The 15,000-nt window shown below is 46.5% G+C and overlaps 6 protein-coding genes across 6 annotated transcripts in view; 2 read left to right on the top strand and 4 right to left on the bottom strand.

Moving 5' to 3' along the window:
• CND03470 (expressed protein) overlaps nucleotides 1-2,114 on the top strand; it is a 4,531-nt gene extending 2,417 nt beyond the window's left edge. The window contains exon 5 of the mRNA XM_024657032.1: nucleotides 1-2,114. This exon is cut by the window's left edge and continues 649 nt beyond it. Within this exon, the coding sequence (XP_024512641.1) occupies nucleotides 1-1,810 (1,810 nt within the window). The 3' untranslated portion in view covers nucleotides 1,811-2,114.
• A 175-nt stretch (nucleotides 2,115-2,289) lies between these two features.
• On the top strand, nucleotides 2,290-3,435 carry CND03475 (hypothetical protein). Its single transcript, XM_024658487.1, has 4 exons — nucleotides 2,290-2,337; nucleotides 2,411-2,844; nucleotides 2,912-3,087; nucleotides 3,159-3,435. Exons 2-4 carry the CDS (start codon nucleotides 2,521-2,523, stop codon nucleotides 3,337-3,339), a joined length of 681 nt encoding a protein of 226 aa, XP_024514341.1. The 5' UTR covers nucleotides 2,290-2,337; nucleotides 2,411-2,520; the 3' UTR covers nucleotides 3,340-3,435.
• On the bottom strand, nucleotides 3,390-5,643 carry CND03480 (conserved hypothetical protein). The gene is made up of 10 exons (XM_570562.2): nucleotides 5,476-5,643; nucleotides 5,252-5,416; nucleotides 5,106-5,191; nucleotides 4,790-5,052; nucleotides 4,524-4,735; nucleotides 4,132-4,464; nucleotides 3,988-4,080; nucleotides 3,898-3,926; nucleotides 3,634-3,845; nucleotides 3,390-3,578 (listed from the first exon to the last, which is right to left on the bottom strand). The coding sequence occupies exons 1-10, from the start codon at nucleotides 5,605-5,607 to the stop codon at nucleotides 3,445-3,447; spliced, it is 1,659 nt and encodes a 552-aa protein (XP_570562.1). The 5' UTR covers nucleotides 5,608-5,643; the 3' UTR covers nucleotides 3,390-3,444.
• A 611-nt stretch (nucleotides 5,644-6,254) lies between these two features.
• On the bottom strand, nucleotides 6,255-8,058 carry CND03490 (chitin deacetylase-like mannoprotein MP98). Its single transcript, XM_570561.1, has 5 exons — nucleotides 7,811-8,058; nucleotides 7,356-7,755; nucleotides 7,114-7,305; nucleotides 6,843-7,060; nucleotides 6,255-6,790 (listed from the first exon to the last, which is right to left on the bottom strand). The coding sequence occupies exons 1-5, from the start codon at nucleotides 7,971-7,973 to the stop codon at nucleotides 6,387-6,389; spliced, it is 1,377 nt and encodes a 458-aa protein (XP_570561.1). The 5' UTR covers nucleotides 7,974-8,058; the 3' UTR covers nucleotides 6,255-6,386.
• Nucleotides 8,059-9,231: 1,173 nt separating this feature from the next.
• On the bottom strand, nucleotides 9,232-11,060 carry CND03500 (arginase, putative). Its single transcript, XM_570161.2, has 8 exons — nucleotides 10,674-11,060; nucleotides 10,586-10,618; nucleotides 10,445-10,521; nucleotides 10,194-10,385; nucleotides 9,928-10,143; nucleotides 9,705-9,879; nucleotides 9,534-9,656; nucleotides 9,232-9,476 (listed from the first exon to the last, which is right to left on the bottom strand). The coding sequence occupies exons 1-8, from the start codon at nucleotides 10,930-10,932 to the stop codon at nucleotides 9,355-9,357; spliced, it is 1,197 nt and encodes a 398-aa protein (XP_570161.1). The 5' UTR covers nucleotides 10,933-11,060; the 3' UTR covers nucleotides 9,232-9,354.
• A 3,929-nt stretch (nucleotides 11,061-14,989) lies between these two features.
• CND03510 (calcium-transporting ATPase, putative) overlaps nucleotides 14,990-15,000 on the bottom strand; it is a 5,036-nt gene continuing 5,025 nt past the window's right edge. The window contains exon 9 of the mRNA XM_024657033.1: nucleotides 14,990-15,000. This exon is cut by the window's right edge and continues 520 nt beyond it. The gene's annotated coding sequence lies outside the window, so the exon portion shown is untranslated.

Here is a 15,000-nt window from a genome sequence, read left to right on the forward strand (position 1 = left end):
CGAGGATTCAACGAGATCTGAACACCATCGTCGAGACCCGGTGCATTTCGAAGAACTTCCTGGCACGAAGGAATGCGGTGTCTTGAGAAGCCATGCTGGAAAATGGTATTCAGCAAACAGTAATAATGGTGCTGAAGAGAAGGAAGTCGGTGCTCCATCACAACTCCCCTCTCAGACAGAGGCTGTGCCGATGCCTCAAATCTCAATAACCAAAGCCAACAAATATGGCTCATATTGCTCGCCCTATGAGTCTTTACAGTACCGACTCCCAAACTTCCGGCCTTCCGAACCCCTTGAATTTCCAGGAGTCACCAATGCCTTTCCCATACCTGGATATGGTTCGTTAAGATCGAATCCCCATTCTGCACACATCCATGAATCCCTCACCTCTCGCCACTCTGATGACATGGACGAGAGCGGTCAGGACGTCCATGTTGCTATCGAAAATCAGCCATCTCCAACGATTCAGAACCCTCTTCACCGCAAAGGCTCGATCTTTAAGCGTATGGCCGAAGCAAGTGCATCCGTTCTCTTGGGCCGCCGGCCGAGTCAAGCCAGTGGGCGCTTATCTATGAATCAGCTAGAAATCCGTGATCCTGCGCCACAACCAACTCTCTGGCCTGTTCTCTCTCAAGTTCAGCTTTGTTCAGTAGGGATTGCAACCCCGTCCTTGGTTGCGCATGAAAATAGACAACATCCGCCAGTAAGCTGGAGGGACAACGTTTCTCAAGGGCTTCTACCAAATGACTCTTATGGCCCTAGTATTTCCAGCCTTAAATCTTTCAGGTCGATGAGGGACATGATCATTGTCCAGAAAGAAGAAACACAAGACAACATTGAGACGTTTAGGATCATTGATGAGGACGATTCTGGCGGGTCTCCCGAGCCGAAAGCAGCAGGTTTGACAACCCACCTACAGCGAAGGGAATCCAATGAGAACATGTGCACGCCAAAAGAGGATCATGGGGAAATAGATGGCTTCACCTGTAAGCAAGAACCGTCGCGTGAAGGGTGGGAGGCGACGATTTTGATGGACAGCCTTGCTTTCGAGCCCAGAGTTTTGGATTTGTCGTTGAAGGCGATTGTAGATCCAGGCGCTTTTACGGATTCGTCCGCCATTCTCAAAACAGCTGGGTTATTGGACACTGAATCAGTTGCAGAAACAGAAAGCGGGTTGTCAGACTCACTTTCCCATGGTTCTGACAAGAATTCAAGTCTGGAAGAAGCTGCCTCTGGCACACCCCAGACGGACCCGTCTATCTTTTCCCATTCACCGGGTGAAACGAAGCCTCCTCATGAACATGTAACACCGCTCAGCGCTGAATCATCATTTGATTTCTGCGCCACATCTGCAGGTAAGGCGAGACGACGGCCTGTGCGAGAAGTCGTCAATTCTATCAACAAAAGAGGAGACAACACTCCTATGGGGCTTCTCGCACCTAGGAGCTTTTATTCCCCTGCACCTGGAAGCTCATCTGGCGGCATGAAAGTGCATTCCGGGCCTATCAGTAAGAGTACTATGTCGTCTGATGATGCCGATCCCTCAGGTATTTGCAACCCGTTTGTCACCTCCGAAAGCGAGTATGTTTCACAGAGCATGCGTCCTACTAGCACTTCGCCTACGTTCAAGGGACCAATTGCACCCCATGATACTGCTATTATCCCAAAGCAGAGAGAAACACCCGTAGGGCAGGTAAAAACAAAAACAATGTGGGAAATGGTCAAAAGAGAAGAAACGTTGAGAATCGCGAATCCAGATGCGGCAAGCGTATCGGAATCGAAGAAACCACTTCCGGATTTTCATGGGTGAGAGCGGTAAAATTAATTGAAGATGAAGGGGTGATAACGATAAGCCTGTCCTGGATGATTCACAATGTGCTTACAGCTAGCCGCCGGATTTATAACAAGAATGCAAAGTCGATATGTCCCTTCTTGTTGCGCAACGGTGATGCACTTATGTGCTTTCATTTGCAAGGCGTTGGAATCTCGGTAGCCTAGCCTATGATTATGCGAAGATAGTCCAAGGTGAGGAAATGATATTGCGTGGACTATAACGAAGCAGGTTGGGAATGAAAAGCGGGGCGTGAGTCACGAACTGATCCGGCATGAATAAGAATCACGGACTCGCCGATCGATGCACCTCATTCTCCTGCTTTGATAATTAACAAAAAAGGACCGATGTTACATATTACATAAGCATAATTACTGTATTATGCAAGGTCCTTAGATATGTATACCCCTTGACACCGACGGGCGACGGACGGGCAACGATAGTGTACAAGTTCAGTCATTCAATTCCTTTCCAGTAATCGATATACCAAAGACTATTCTTTCTTGGTGAGTTTGTTTTTCTCATCCATATTCTCTCATAACTCTGCTGATTCTAGTACTGGTATTGTTCTGTTTTCAGCGTGCCCTATGGTGGTCTAGCATCTACAGCTCGTAGTTATCTTTCACTAAGCCTCAAGCCCCAAGCCCCGTGCCCCAAAGTGGTCTGAGTTCTGCAACCTTGCCATCATAATGTCCTTCTTCTCTGTGCTCTTCTTCGTCCTTGTCGCTCCGTTAGTATTCGCAAACACGTTGCAATACAAGCTTCACCACCGATTCGTGCCTGTTCAAGCTAGCGCAGGATCGCCGCCATCTTTCAGTCCGTTGGGCCATCTCGTTCTGTCATCAGCAGAAGACGGTTCACCAATCAACCCTCAGATTATTCCACTGAGTACGACCGCACAGGTAGAGCCGCAAGAGACGGCTGATAGTGCAGGGTGGTATCAAGTGGGGTTACAGGTGAAAGAAGGCGATAGTGATGACGATAAAGACTGGTTGATTGCCAGTACCCGTGCTGTAAGTGTCTACTAAAGCCCGTACATCGATTCACTATTGAATACTCATAAAACACATACATATGTAGAGCTACTTGGCAGGCCCTCTGTTGGTCAAGTTGCACATGGAGGGTACTCAATTAGTTTCCCTTTCGGTGCACCCTTTGACTTCTCGATCTTATGATGATTCATTATCCACTGTGTCCCTGCCACAAGACATCTCTATTTTCCAATTAACGATCATGGACTCACAGAAAACAAGACCGTTGGTGCTTCCTCGATTCACCTCGCGAAAGCAATAGTCAGGCTAACATGCATCGGCTGACTTCCCTTTAGACCTCCGATGGGCACTTCCATGATGATCGATAATGATACAGGCGCTCCTGTCACGCCTCCCCCCGAAAAATCATTTCTTCAGAAATACTGGATGTACATTGTAGGCATCGCGCTTTTCTTTGCCGCACAGATGGGGCCTGAAGAACCTCGTAATCAAAATAAAGGCGGAAGCGGGAAATGAAGCTTTTCAAAGCTTCACCCCAGCAAAATATCTTTTTATATCCCCACTGAAATGCATGACAGGTATCGCTACTGGATTGACTGCTCGTATGACCTGGGTACCTATTTATTGAGTTTTAACATAAGGAGGGGCATTGTTCCCCACCCACGGTCCTGCCGGGCCCACCATCTCTGGCTTGAGATCCTCCAGGCGTGGCGCACCGATGTTCCTCATTGTATTTGTGATCTCTTCCGCAAGGACTACAACATGTCAGCCATGGATGCAGTGCACCTTTGATTGGTAAACATGACTCACTCTGGCAAAGCCTGACGACACCCTCTTCACCATGTGTGCCGTTAGCATATAAAAAGCTTCTCCCAATCCCAACAGCCTTGGCACCAAGAGCAATCGCTTTCACCACGTCTGCACCCGATCGAACACCGCCATCCATCATAACTTCGATTTTGTCAAAGAGGTCCGGTCGCTTACAGCGTAACTCATAGAGAAGATCTATAGGTGCAGGGGCACTAAATGGTCTGTCAGATATGTTGAAGGGCTGAGTGGCAAATATATGCTTACTAATCACATTGCCTTCCTCCGTGATTAGACTGTGCCAGCTGTCAGCCAAAGAGCCGGGCTTATTTAGAATAATTCAAGAAATCAACTTACGAGGATCACGCCTTGCACGCCGGCTTTAGCACATAGATCCACATCCTCCACACACTGAACACCCTTTACGATAATAGGTAAGTTTGTATGTTCCTGCAGCGATATAAGTAAGTGTTTGGTATAATCTCACGCATGTTGACATACTCGTATAAAGTCAATGTCTTTCCACGTCAGATTCGTATCTTGGTAGCCTGAGATTGCTTGACTGACACCTAAAGGTGAAGCACTCTTTTGTTGACCACTGCTGCTAGGCGGCGGAGCTACATGTGCTTTGGCTCGGACATCCATCGTTCGTTTACTACGCCAAGCTGTATCAACTGTGAAGATAATTGCGTTGGCTCCAAGTGCAGTAACCCTTTTGAGGAGGGCAATGGAAGCTGCCCGATCTTTATTGAGATAGATCTGGAACATCACAGGTTGTCCTTCTTTTCTGGCAGTCATGATCTCGTCGAGAGAGCAGGAAGCGTTGATGGAGATCTGTCCATAATCAAATTTGTCAGCTATTAGAAAAGACGGTTGTGATAAAAAGCATTTACTCCTTGGACTATTCCACATGCTCCAGCGCCCCTAGTCAAATTGACTTCTCCTAAAGGATTTCCCAGCTTTGCCATGGCGGCAGGGGAAATGAAAACAGGCATAGTCGTCTTCATACCCATGAATTCCGTCTCAGTACTACCAGTAGTTGCGTCTCGAAGTATTCTGGGGCGGAAGAAGTACCGGTCGAAGGCCTTTTCATTCTCAGCGGCGGCTGTGATAAATATTAGTATTTCTGAGAGCTTCATTCACTGCCCCGGCCACTCACTTTTCTCCCTATCTGCTGCACTTTTGTAATAGTTCCAAGCTGTACCACTCATCACTTTTTCGGCCCAGTCTTCAAAGTCCTGTACCAGTAACATTCCATCGACCCCCGGCATGGATTTCCTGGCTTCTTCCATGCGCAAGTCCTCCTCTGTTGGCTCTTCTTCCTCCGGTTCCGGCATCGTTGCCGGGTCCACTGGGCCAATATGTTGAGAGGGATCGAGCATGTCTAGAGCGTCAGGGGGATGAAGGGGCTTGAATATTTTCCTTTTTGGGTTTTTGCGTGAGATTCAGAAACGATGCACTGTGTATTTACTCACGTAGCATCCTTCCCAGCGTTGGCAATGATGATTTCAGCCCCCCCCGGATGATTTTCCAAGAAATCTGTCACATCATAAATCTTTCCCTAAAGTAGAGGTTTATTAGCTCACTCCGCAAAATGTTTTGAGATCGGTTGCTCTCTTACATCTATTATCACCCAGCAATCCTCCCGTTTGTTATGTTTCTGCACTTCCTCAAAGCTGACCAGTTTCTGCCCACTGGGCTGGACAGTCGACACGCCGGGGGCTTGAGCATTTGAGAGCTCGTCTGCTCTGACGGGGTTCCAAGACTGATAAGCCACCGCGATACCCTTAAGAGCGAAGAAAGAGGTCAGCCAGCACGCTGTGTGTGATGGAGATGCACACGTACTGCGGATGCGATACCAGCTAGGAGGGCTGTTGTTCTGTAGGTGTATTTCGTGCGGGGCGCAGAAGCTGTGGAAAAGCGTTGGGTAAGAAGATTTCGCTGTGGGCGAGCACGGGTAAGGACACGGGCGAGCATCGTGTGGGGGGAAGCGGCGGAGGAAATAGAGTAGAAAATATTGGCAGGAATGCTAATATGTATATATTTCTGGCGAATCGTCGCCCTCCAGTTACCACCAGTCAGAGCCGCCGGCCCGGCATCCCGAACCCCATTCGTAATCCCGTGCCTGATTGCTACAGACAAAAGTATCGATTTCAAGGAGATCCACCACTTTGTTGTTTGTTGCACTGTTTGTTGCACTGACATATTGTTGCAGGAACCAAATTTTATGCCTTATGGTTATGGATACACAAGTTTCCTCTCTAATAGGCTCAGCAGCAGTAGCAGCTCCCCAAGATCTGGTATATATCTAAACCATGCAAAACCAGAAGTCAAAGTTCACAGCACTGAAACGGGAGCCAAATTGCGCAATCTTATCATTATTGAATGAGCGTCAGTTATCACAGGCTTTACTTATATATGATAGCATTCTTTGTAGATATCGCTGGATCTCCGATAAGAGGCAGTGTCATATCAACATTCCTTTTCATTTGTTAGATAAAGAACTCGACCTTCGTTTCTTCTACACTTACTACTACGTGCGCGTAGAACTGATAATAATCATTAAATGCTCTTAACATAGATTGACGGGTGGCTCCTCCGACCCAGTAGACTTCAGGATTATGGCAAAGCTATTATGTTGCATGATGCATTGAGAGTAATATTGTAATATTGTCCGTTCGATACATAGTACGTCATGTGACGTTTGATATACTGTCCATCTCATTCTCCGTTCCCCTTCGTCAAAGCACATCACATTACAGTAACATCACGCCAGCAAACACACCGCTCAAAACAAGACCCACCCCTGACAAACCGTCGAACATGCCCAAAGCGCCACTGCTAGCGTTGCTTGAGCTACTAGAGGCGCTTGTGCTACCAGAGCTGCTTGAGTCGTCGCTGCTGCTAGTGGCACTGGCACTGCCAGCGGCGCTACCGGAGCCAGAAGAAGAAGTGTTCGTTGAGCTGCTTCCATCTTTCTGAGTGGTAGAGCTGCTGATGTTCGTGACACCAGAGATGTAAGTCTCAAAGTTGGGACAAGTGACATTACTCTCGAGATATGGTTGGGTGATGTTGTATGCAGTGCACATAGGGACGATGTAGCTGAAAGCCGATTTGATCTTGGGGAACATAGTCATGAAAACAGACATGGTGTAGTTGGCTGCAAGAGGCATCGTGAGCAGACATCCGTCTAGTCGTTGGGAGAGACTTACTGAGCTCGTGATTAAGGACAACGGGACCGTGAGTAGTGTAAGTACCGTTACCAGCCTTGTCGATGACTGCTTGGTAGTTATCCGTCACATCTTGCTCAGTGACGCCATCGGTTCCAGCCGCCCAGTCATCGGTGTCGTCTGACCAGATGATGGTGGTCAGGTTGAGTGCCTGGGCAATCATACGAACTCTGTTGTCGACATCGCCGTACGGAGGTCGCCTGTGTCATCATTAGCTATAGCCTCACACAATTCCACCAAAATGCCAACATACCAGCACTGGGGAGTAACTCCAAGGACAGCCTTGATGGCTTTCTGGGTGTAGTACAACTCGGCAAAGACAACCTCGTTACTGAGAGCGGTCATGTACTGATGAGACCAGGTGTGAACACATATTTGATGGCCTTCGTCGTGAGCCCTCATAGCCTGGAGAGGCCAGTCCATGACATTGGATCCAATGAAAAACCTATTCACACACATAAGTTTGGACATGGATAAAGAGGGACGACCACGTACATGGTAGCCTTCTGGTTGTTCTCCGAAAGAAGATTATACAAAGCGTTGTGACTACAGTTAGGTCCATCGTCGAAACCCAAACCCCAAGTCATTGGCTCGGGTACGATGGTGATATCGGCTTCCAAACCAGTATCACTGGCGGGGGTGGTACACTTGTTATGGGTCCACCAACAGTCTGGGTCACTGCTATTGTAGTTGACACCGGTCCAATCACCTGTGGGGGTCCCGTGGGGAACATCATTTGGAAGCTTGGTGTTAAGAGTGGAGTTGATGGTCGCAAAAAGTTGTTGGCCTTCTGTGTCATTTGAGAGGATGGAAGCGGTCTCCCAGATAGTGGGGAAAGAGGATGCAATCTCGGTCACAGGGGCATAACCATAGGCTGTACATTCGGTATTAACGTCTACGTGAATCATGATGGTCAGCCCTTGTCCTAAAATACAATTGTATTAACCTACCTGTACTGGCAGCAGCACTAGCTTCATCGGTAACATCTCGGCGGTACACCATGGGACCGCCAACGTTTCGCCGACCAATCTCCTGGCCACCACATCCGGGATGGGCGAGGGCGACACCAGCTGTGAGGGTGAGGAGGGCGGCGGCAGCGGTGGAAGGGATCATTTCGCCTGTGTGATTAAAAGGCGAAAAGTTTATTATTGTCCTTTGAGGTAAAGAATGGAAAAGGTAATAAAATGAGAAAGAATGGAGATGAGAGAGATGAGAATCAGCAACCGAGCTTTGGGTCTTTATTTTTATGAGGGCGATGTCTCGGTTATTCTGCGCTACTTCTATTTTCTATTTTCTATTTTCTGCCTTGTTTGCGGTTGGTTATTTCTGTGCTGTGTTGTGCCACCCACTATTAAGTTCACCTGCTGCTTTCCCTTGCAAGCTTCCCTGTGCTGCTTTCCCGCGCTGTTTGCGTGGTTTGGCTCGCCTGCATTGTGTTCTGCATGCCTTGCTCGTTACTCATCTCCCGTTTCCATCGTCTAAGAAGATCCTAGAGATACTCGCTCAAGCCTAAGCAATATCGTCAAATATGCGTCACACCTTCATCGCCCTCCAGAAGTTACCCTGACTGCTTACTGCATGCGATTGTTATTTTTTTAACTCGCGAGGCGGTTCAAGGGTTAGACCTTCTTTACCAGATCCCGTAATCCACCATGAACCGCCAGCGACAGCCGTCAACCCCGAATTGCGGAGTTTTTACTATGCGGATCCCCGCCCACTGCACCAACTGCGGGTGCTAATAAACAGGTGACAACCTGAATGAAAGATGATTTCACAACGAACGCGACCCCCGGTTGTGTGTCTATTAATAACCTCCTCGGCATCAACAACAAGGTCAGATGCCAGATTTATTTTTCCTCCTTCGTAATTAATTCATTTTAAATTTCCTATTTATTTTTCTCGCTTTATCTTTTTCGTAATTAATTATATAGTGACCACATATGTATGAGACCAAAACCGTCTGCCGCCGTCCTCCCCTCATTCCCACCGGCCAACTTCTGCGTAGCTTCCGTAGTACAAATAGCCCCCTGACCCTTTGAATTGAATTTATGCGTTTTTAAAATTACGTATAAAACTCGGCCCTTTTCACCGTTTGAACTTGCGTCTAAATAATGTAACTACCCACAAAAACAAGAAGACATACACTCATGACTCATGCAAGAAGAAACAGCACGACGACGACGTATAACATACACAAGAGCAATGAGAAGCTTCCTGCCAATAACGAACGGCTAAATTCCTTATGGGCCGTAGTACAGTGTACGGTGTTGGATGGTCATATTGACTGCGCTGACTACCTTAGCCGTCAAGCGCAGTTGGAGGTATATTATTTAACGGTCAACGTGTGGGTCCTACTGTAAACTGTAATAGTGCAAGCAAACAGCAATAATTCATATGAAATTGTTGTGTATTCGGTGCTGATGATAGATGAAATAATCCATTATTCTTTCATCTATGATGGGTCCATCTGCTACAGCCAGCTCTGTCCTTATCATCAAAGCTCATCCTTCAATGTCTTTGTCCCACTGACGCCGTCGTTGCGATGCTCTACACCGAGAGCGAGGATAGACAAAAAGTCGTACACCATGTCCGCTGCGGCAATGGCCGATATCTCGGCTAGCATAATAATAGGATTAAGCGAATGTTAGAATTGTAGAAAGCCAGTCCACCCACCATTGGTATCATAAGCAGGCGAAAGTTCCACAATGTCCAAGGCTACGATATTGAGCCCAATAAGTGAGTGAAGGATCCTACGAAGCTCTCGAGAAGTCCATCCACCGGACTCCGGGGTACCAGCTATGTCATATCAACACTGCAGTTGTCCAAGATGCCTCAGATGCTTACTAGCAGGTACAAAGGCAGGATCCATGACATCGACGTCAAGGCTAATCACGACCGGCCCATCACCGATTCTGTTTTTAATCTTCTCTGAGATCCAGTCAATCCCAAAGTCATCCAAATCGAAAGTATGGATAAGATCAAATCCTGCAGTCACATCATCTTCCAAATCTTGGGGGCCCTAATGGTAACCGTCAACATCCTAAAATTTCTAGTGTTAATCACTTACCCCAAAGCGGGTCCTTATACCAGCATGGATGGATGAATTGGGCTTTATGAAACCTTTCTCGTACGCATGCCAAAAGAAAGTCCCATGGTTAAGGCTAGCCTGGACCGAGACACTGCCAACATATCTGTGTGGGTTCCATGTGTCGATATGAGCATCAAAATGAATGACAGAGACTGGCCCGTAGACTTCATGAACGGCATCGAGGATAGGAAGAACCTTTGGTCTACATCAGCAATACAGCAAGTCCGTGCTTTTCTATTACCCACAATGGTATGATCGCCGCCCAGAGTGATGATCCGGGGGTGTATCTTTCCATCGAGACCTCGCTGCATGTTTAGGTTTTGCATCTTTTCTGGTGATACAACAGGATGATGGAGTAAGGATCGATATGCTGAGTTGATTTGCTTTACCGCAGTTGCAGGATCGAAAGGTGTCACAGGAACGTCACCACAATCAAGCTACGAGAGATGAAGTGCGGTTTAGCGCTCAACAATCGTCCAAATATCGTGGAACTCACTATGGAGAGATCTCCTGAATATGGGTTGACTTCTAACCTGCTGTTGTAGCCACGGTCAGGCCGCTGCCTTCGTGAGCCTGGAAAGCACAACGGATACAGTATCAGCATACATTTAAACAAGCCTATGTCCACGGTACTCACCACTTCTCAAAGCGTATGGTCCAAACCTCGCGCCTGTGACATATCAACGTCAATAGTGAGTCCCAAGTACAAAGACCGGTTCACGTACCAGGCCGAAATGAAACAGCAGAGTCAAAAGGCACACCCAATAGAGCAATATCAAATGCTGCATCCTTGACGTCCAAGCACCTTTTATGTGGGAGATGGGCAAAACTTGCTACTCCACTGAAGCTCAAGTCTGGAGTGTTCGCATATTCGTCGTTCCAGGGGTCGAGCTGTTCGCTATAACCGTCGTCTTCTTGAATTTTGGCTAGTACATTTGATGCAGCTGCCATCAGAAGAATGGAGACACCGAGCCGCCCATACATACTGGCGGTTTCCTCGTAATAATAAGGCAGTAGTCAGTTGGCCTTGAATTTGGGAGATGTTCAACCAGAGAAATGTTGTTGATGGGACTAGAATAATAACTCTTGCGTGGAGGCGTTATGTAGTTGTTAGGTTAATACATTTGCATCTATGCATATCTTATATGTGATACTTAAATGTACTCATTTAGTTTTGCCGCCGCCGCAGGCGTTACCGGCGTACGTGCTTTCACAACCGTTGGACGACGGCACCATTTGATAAGACCTCGAAGCCGGCATCTACTGCTGACGACTAAGTATCTCTGTAGTGGGATAGCAGTTAGGGTGGGGTATATCTTGCCGATTACAGCAGTCCCCCAGAATCCCGAGCATGCCCGATGTCGCACACCTTCGTTGCCGGTAAGACGCATGCGCGATGCATGACTGGCGAGCGAAGATTCGGTGTTGTTAAGCGCCAGCGCGCTAACACTGTGTGCGCGAGCGCATATCGGAATCGCCCGATATGCAACGATATGCCACGTAACGATGGCATAACGGAAACAATTTTGACGCACCTGATATTCAAGCATAATAAAATCTACAGCTTCCGACATGCCCCGCGTGGCAACATATCGGCCTCATATCGGGGACAGTTCATTTATGCACGCATCTCAAAATGTACCTGTTATGTTTGGTTCTGCTGCATATCCTAACTGTCCGATATCATACGATTCGCAGAATATCGTAATGCTCGCTATCCACCCGTTATGCCTGCATATCGGATATGCTTATATGCTCTCTTTTAAGCTACACATCGGACGACTCGATATGCAACCATTATACTTGCATATTGGCTGCATATTCAACTAAATGGCAGTTATGCAGCGTGTCGAATGTCCGTTATGCACATAACGAATCGCTTTCAAAACTGCTTTTGCGCTGCTATATACCATTGCCACTCATTCCCTTGCTCAACTGTATGTTCTCAATGCTTGGTGATATCCATGAATGCATAACAATACTACTATCGCCTAACCCTACTCCTCCTGATCTACCTACCATGTGCCGACTACCTTCGTTGTTCTACGGTCGTAGTGTATAACGTACCTCAACGGTAAGTACTCACCTATCGCATATGAATCATCGACAGTAAACCAACCATATGTTCCTAGCTTGAGCTGCTGAGACTAAGAATCAATCAGTTGAACTTCGAGACAGACATTTGTCATTGGAGGCGGCTCACGAAATATGTACGTGACGATTGGTAGACACGCCAGCCATTGACCTTCACTGTGTGCCACATGTCAGCATGAGACTGGCTGTTGTTGATGGGATAGAATACCGGAAAGAAACCAAAAGCTTACTAAAACATGCCCATTTCTGCCCTTCTCTAGACATATATCAGCCCTGTGTATTAGGGTGTTAGCACCACAAGGGGGAGACGGGTAGCTGCAAAAGAAATGTTGGACTTACAACAATAATCCTTCCCTTATTGTATACTGCCTACAAACGATCAGCTCATGCTCCTTTTAAGATCTTGTATTTTAGTCGCCGCTCTAAATGCTTACCACAATATTATTGACCATACAAAATATCTTACAGCTTGTTATTATGGGAAGCCTTGAAGCCTTAAGCCTTGAAGCCTTGAGACAATGTGATAGAAAATAGTAAATGGTTAAGAGGAATAGTGAAGTAGTTATGGGTTGCGTTTGGAAGTTGGGGCTGTAAACTGCGTTGCGCTGCTTTCATATATACCTTAGAGGGTCGCCGAGTTCTGACAGATGAAGCTCAATTCCAATGGATGATGGTGTGCATTATTTTACTGATGAATTTCACAAATTAGTAGAAGCAATAATATGAGGCACATCTGTAATGCTGTGAGGTCAGTTTGCAAAGCGCAGGCGCACACTTCGTTTCACGACTGACCTTGAGCCGGGATTTGGGATTTGAGTTGTTCTTCTCTGTTCTTTGGTCTTCGGGCGGCAGACGGAGGAGCAGGTGACTGAGGTTCTTTTGGAAGCTGGCGGAACAGCCAAACACGGATAATTATACGACTCCTACTGTCGCACTCTCGCCAAACGACAGATTTGCAATGAGCTATTATATGAGCTATTATAGAGCAGGAGTGCCATGCCGACAGTGGCAATCTCGGCGTTCGAAACAGGTGGCTGACAGATCTCCACCCTTTCGTCCGAGGCCTAATCAAACAAGCCTCCACCTTCCATGTCCACAGGTTCCACGGCGCACCATCCCAACTCTTCACTGGAAAACACGTAAGTAGCTTGCTTGATTTTTCTTTTCTTTCCTCATCGCTTGATCAACATCCCTCTTCTTCTTGCCGAGCGCTTGATCAACGCACCCATTACCTCGACGGACCTCCCGTATCCTTACACTTGTATTGTGTATTAAGGTAGTAGTAGTGGTGCCACCTGGCTGCTGAATTGTGACTGGCTGACATGAATAAATACCAGATGAAGAAGATGCAAGCAATGTGGAAGAGCTCGTAAGAGATTGTACGACAGAAGTATATACGTTTTATGGGTGGTTGGCTACAGTACATACGTGCATGGGATTATCATATCATCACATTATTTCAGATTAATTAATTATTTATGTTCTTCGTTATCTTATCATGAAATGTTGTTGCTATTTTGTCTGCGCCTGCCGGCATGCAAGGGTGAACTACCAGCCAAGAGGACTCCCTTGACTATCGGGATTATACCTTCATGTAGGGATGGTGTTGATGGGGCGGAAGAAAGGGTGCGTAGCTGGTAGTATAATTATGTAGGTATGCGGTAATAGGGAGATGAACGTAGCGCGCGTAGTAGTAGGCTGGCATATATTAGTGGTGGGTACCGGGGTATGAATACTACGCGGTGTAGCTATTATGTAGTACTGGATGTAGCCTATAGCTCGCTATGGACGGTGCCCTTCAATTATGGTGGTGGTGACAACTACCGATGTGAATGAATGACGATACCATCGTCGATGTAAAACACGTCTCATCTTCAAGAAAGTGAGAGTGATGAGATTTAAGGCCGTTTTAATGTATGATAGTTCTGTACTATACTATATTCTTCTGGCCATGATAATCCTAATATCGATCAATAATGCCTCCTGGTAGCTTTTACTACATACTACGTAGGAGTTAAGTGTCTTATCTCGTCGCATTCTACTGCTGTGGTACCAAGGAAGCCCAAACTGACTCATTATAATGCTCAAAACACCAAATATTCATCATGGATGCACAAGGTGATCTTTGCAAGCTGGCGAGATTAAAAGATTTCGAAGCTGTCCTTATGCTACATAACGGAGCATATTATGTAAATTTTAATATGCTGCATATAGATTTCTAATATGCATTGATATCCCGCATTTCAGATTCTCGATATGCTACTTACAGGTCATCGGGGCATATCGAATCCATTGATATGCTGCAGATCACGAGGTCTCACCAAAAAACCCGATATCCATCGTTATGTAAGATTTCAATGCATAACAGGTGCCTCGTTTTCCCAGCATAACGGGCCCATTTCGGCTTTTTTTCCGTTATGCTGGATAAGTGGGGATATCCGAAAATTGAATATGCAAGCGCGCACACAGTGTAAGGCAAGACTACGAGTAGTAACTCGTACTCTTCTGGCGTTTGCGCTAATATATGATTAATGGCGTTTAAGCATATAAATAATGCAGCAGAAGAGAACTTCGAAGGGCGAGTTTTTTATTCCATTCTTCTCTTCGTTCGTTCTTCGTTCTTCATTCTTTTACGTCGATAGTGTTGGATGAGCGAGAAAATTGGAGTCTGGGACACGGAGGAGGATTCCGAGAGAGACCATTTGTGGCGTGGCAGTTGCGTGGCTGATTTTTACATCTTCTTTCACATTCTATATATTCACATAATAGTTTCTTTTTCTTTTCTTTATGCATTCATAGACACATCATCACAACAGATAGTACGAGCAGTTGCTGCACCGGCGCTCAGTAATCTGCAACAACCAAAGCTGCAATGTAACAAGCATATATACTCATTACCGCAACCCCTAACGAGTGGTGTCATAACTGGTCTACTACGCTTGCACATTATTGTAATGA

This window comes from Cryptococcus neoformans, assembly GCF_000091045.1.
Source record: "Cryptococcus neoformans var. neoformans JEC21 chromosome 4 sequence".
Lineage (NCBI taxonomy): Eukaryota > Fungi > Basidiomycota > Tremellomycetes > Tremellales > Cryptococcaceae > Cryptococcus > Cryptococcus deneoformans.

Bases quoted from the DNA above. Each gene is read 5' to 3' on its own strand.
- CND03480 (XM_570562.2), bottom strand. From the start codon at position 5,607: ATGCTCGCCCGTGTCCTTACCCGTGCTCGCCCACAGCGAAATCTTCTT. The intron at 5,417-5,475 runs GTACGTGTGCAT...TTCGCTCTTAAG, and splicing joins TAGCTGGTATCGCATCCGCA to GGTATCGCGGTGGCTTATCA. The intron at 4,465-4,523 runs GTAAATGCTTTT...GATTATGGACAG, and splicing joins CATGTGGAATAGTCCAAGGA to ATCTCCATCAACGCTTCCTG.
- CND03475 (XM_024658487.1), top strand. From the start codon at position 2,521: ATGTCCTTCTTCTCTGTGCTCTTCTTCGTCCTTGTCGCTCCGTTAGTA. The intron at 2,845-2,911 runs GTAAGTGTCTAC...ATACATATGTAG, and splicing joins TGATTGCCAGTACCCGTGCT to AGCTACTTGGCAGGCCCTCT. The intron at 3,088-3,158 runs GTTGGTGCTTCC...ACTTCCCTTTAG, and splicing joins GACTCACAGAAAACAAGACC to ACCTCCGATGGGCACTTCCA.
- CND03500 (XM_570161.2), bottom strand. From the start codon at position 10,932: ATGTATGGGCGGCTCGGTGTCTCCATTCTTCTGATGGCAGCTGCATCA. The intron at 10,386-10,444 runs GTGAGTTCCACG...CATCTCTCGTAG, and splicing joins ATTCAGGAGATCTCTCCATA to CTTGATTGTGGTGACGTTCC. The intron at 9,657-9,704 runs GTAAGCATCTGA...GATATGACATAG, and splicing joins TCCTGCCTTTGTACCTGCTA to CTGGTACCCCGGAGTCCGGT.
- CND03490 (XM_570561.1), bottom strand. From the start codon at position 7,973: ATGATCCCTTCCACCGCTGCCGCCGCCCTCCTCACCCTCACAGCTGGT. The intron at 7,306-7,355 runs GTACGTGGTCGT...GTGTGTGAATAG, and splicing joins AACAACCAGAAGGCTACCAT to GTTTTTCATTGGATCCAATG. The intron at 7,061-7,113 runs GTATGTTGGCAT...ATGATGACACAG, and splicing joins GGAGTTACTCCCCAGTGCTG to GCGACCTCCGTACGGCGATG.